The sequence below is a fragment of the Acanthisitta chloris genome, unplaced genomic scaffold (genome assembly GCF_000695815.1).
Source record: "Acanthisitta chloris isolate BGI_N310 unplaced genomic scaffold, ASM69581v1 scaffold32010, whole genome shotgun sequence".
NCBI lineage: Eukaryota > Metazoa > Chordata > Aves > Passeriformes > Acanthisittidae > Acanthisitta > Acanthisitta chloris.
The window spans coordinates 24454-27575 of NW_008652762.1; the positions used below are offsets into that span (position 1 = coordinate 24454).

The 3122-nt window shown below is 42.1% G+C and overlaps 1 protein-coding gene across 1 annotated transcript; it reads right to left on the bottom strand.

The window, feature by feature from the left end:
• Positions 1 to 335: 335 nt before the first annotated feature.
• On the bottom strand, positions 336 to 1602 carry LOC103805750 (Golgi SNAP receptor complex member 1-like; the record flags this gene model as incomplete). Its single annotated transcript, XM_009078415.1, has 2 exons — positions 336 to 460; positions 1520 to 1602. Coding segments are annotated over 2 exons (208 nt in total), but the record flags the coding sequence as incomplete, so codon positions are not given.
• Positions 1603 to 3122: the final 1520 nt, after the last annotated feature.

The window sequence follows — 3122 nt, forward strand, 5'->3', positions numbered from 1 at the left end:
TCACCAGCCAGTGCTGCTGAGCACTGAAACTGTTCTACCAGTTCTGGTAAGTGTCCTGTAGTTACTTACCTTGCAGTGAGAAAGGGAATTCAAAACAAAACAAATCCTCCCCCCAATTTAACCAAAGGGAGAGGTGTGGCAGGGAAGGAGAAACACTGCAGCTTCAGCCCAAACCCAGTGTCACAGTCTACCATCAGAAGCTCTAGACATGGTGCTGACAGGCCCAGCCACGCCGAGGAGGCTGTGCAAGTCTGGTGCTTCCCCCACTCACTGCTCCTTGCCTGGGGGAGGGAAGGTGGTGATGAGTTTTAGCAGAGTCCAGGGGGGAACATCCATCAATGAAAAGCATAGAGCAGCAGTAGGATGGTACAGACACCAATAATGCCACCCAAGATGAGGGAATCTCGTCGTTTCCGGAGGTTGATCCTTTGGATTAGGCTGTTCACCGCTGGAAACCGATCTGGGAGGAGTCTGAGTCAAGGGCATAGCAGCAAACAGTAAATTCACTACACTGAGCCCCAAAGTCTGGCTGTGGAAATGCCAACACTGCAAGAAATGTAGAACCACTCCCCAGGTGGAGGAAGAAGGGGCAGTAAAAATCCTGCTGGATACTGAGCAGGATTACAAGTGCACTTCACTGATTCCAGACCACCAGAGAGAACAGCTCAGAGTTCACATTCACACAGAACTCATCACCTGAACACTTAAATTACCATCAGAGTCTGATGTACTTTAATCTCCAATATGTGAGGCTTAGTTACTTTTAATAAGTGTGTTTAAATGAGAATGGAAGAAAAAAAATGGGGCAGTTACATAAAACATCTGTGGAATTTCTTTAATGGAATTCTGTTACTGGTGAAGGGAACAACCGAAGGCATTTGGCTGAGATAATCCTGCACATTGCAAGACCACACACTGTGCAAGTACAGCACACAAGGAAGATCTCCTACTGTAAAATCAGAAAGATGTAAATCTGTCTTTGAATGTACAAAATACAATTGGCAACAGGACAACCAGCTTCAGAGCTTCATGTCTTTGGAACTAAGAACCTTTTAAGGCCAAAGCTTATTGAATGTATTTTTTTTTGTTGTTGTTCTTGCCAGTTGCTAAGAACTGTACTGAAATTCATGGGTTTGCAAGATTAATCTCTCTGGGATGTCACCTGTCTGGTCAAATGATGCTGAGGTGGTTCCTTGGGCTGTTATGACAGATAGGAAGGAATAAAATATATGACTTGACAACCTGGTACATACTTGATCCATGAGACAGAATATGAAGAGAAACCAACAAGTCAAAATCTTAATTAACATCTACAAGACTGTGACAGACAAAATCCATTCACCATTAAGATGCTTCAGTCAGATTATCGAGTGAGACTGGTACAAAAAAACTCTGTTTGTCACTAATGACAACAGAGGTTATACAGCCACTGACATCACTGATCCCCAAATGACAGGGTGAAAAATTGTACCATACCTTCTCTTCTGCACTGGCAGCACAGATTTTTAGGAAAGGATACTAGCCAAGGTATTCATCTTGCTTTGTATCGACTTCAACACTCCTCTCTGAGAAGTCATATTTTCTTTAGTTGCCATGGCAATGCTGGAGAAAGAAAAGAGAGGATCAAGCTGTTGGTGCTAAGAATAATCCACAGCTCAAACAAGAGGAGAGCAAGCAGGCAATGCTGCTTTGGAGGGCAATGAATGAGGTGCAGCAGCATGAATGAAACCACATTTTATTCCATTAATCTCCATCCTTTACACTTAAATGATTTCTCTTTCATATAAGCCATTAACAATGGAAAACACTCTGATTTCCTGACACAGGCAGAGCTTGGCATATCTCCTCCAGCCCCTACAAAAACTGGTATTATCTTATAAGCAAAGCTACAGGTCTGGCTCCAGCTTTAAACTAAGAAGTTTGTTTCATCCCAGAAGGCTCATACTTCCCTGCACCCTAGAGAGCACATGAGATCTGTCTGCAATCAGGACACAAGGGCTACAGAAGTATTAAGTAAGTAAGAGCTGACTCACAATTAAAAATCAATTTGCAAAGACCTAAGTGCAGCCTGAGACCCAAGACAGCTCACAGAGCCTCACTCAGAAGGTTTCTGGACAACTGAGCTGGGCCATACAGCCACCAGGTCTTTGAAGAGGTTGCAGCACAATGAAGTGTTTGGATCTAGTTGCTTTGACTCCAGATAAATGCTGTCCCCTCACTACAGGAGGAAAACTTGGCTTCTCCTGCATCAGAGTCTCTTCCCAGCAAGCCCAACCTGTTTTCCATATGCTGCTCTAAAATGAAGTCATAGCAAGTGATGCTTCCAGCACAGCACAAATAAAACACATTTTTGAGCTTTGGTCCTAAGAATATCATCTATGAGTATGTAAGTCTCATCCTCTGTTTCTTTGCTACACATACCCCAGCTGTATCTTACCCAAATGTAAGAACACAACACAGGTGGACAGAAAACAGAATTTCCCATTTCAAATTGAAGTCAGGAAAAAAAGCAACTGTGCTCTTAAAAACAACACATTAAGTGAGGATTATAAAGAACTGCTCAGCTGACAACATTTTTTTTCTTTACTTGAAGCCTCAGCTCATAAACCCAAGAGTTATGGGACAGAAAATGAAAGGGTAAGTGACTACCTGTAGTCCCAGGGAGTATTTCATGTAGGTGCAATAGTTTTGTCAAGTCAAACTGCAGAAACTCATTTACATCTAGAGAAACAGTACATAAAAGTTTTGGCTCTGGAGACACAGTGCTGAGGAAGGAGCAACGTGGCAAATACAGCTTTCCTTGCTGGCACAGGTTTCAGAAACACACAAAGTAGGCCATAAATAAAAAAGGTTGGATAATAACTCAGAGAAGTCACCTCTACTGCTGTTGGCTAGAAGAACTACAGGGATTACGACGATTAAAACAAGTTCTTGGACAAGTTTGTGAGCCTTAAATATGGAGGGAAATGTTCTGGAAGAATAAAAGTGAAGTGGAACAACAGATAGAAACATAAGGAAAGGGAACTAGAGCTGTAATTTCAGAGAACAGATAGGAAAATGCAAAATACATTATCAGATACTGACATAAATTTTCAAGACAGGTATTTTAGACCTCTAAATTA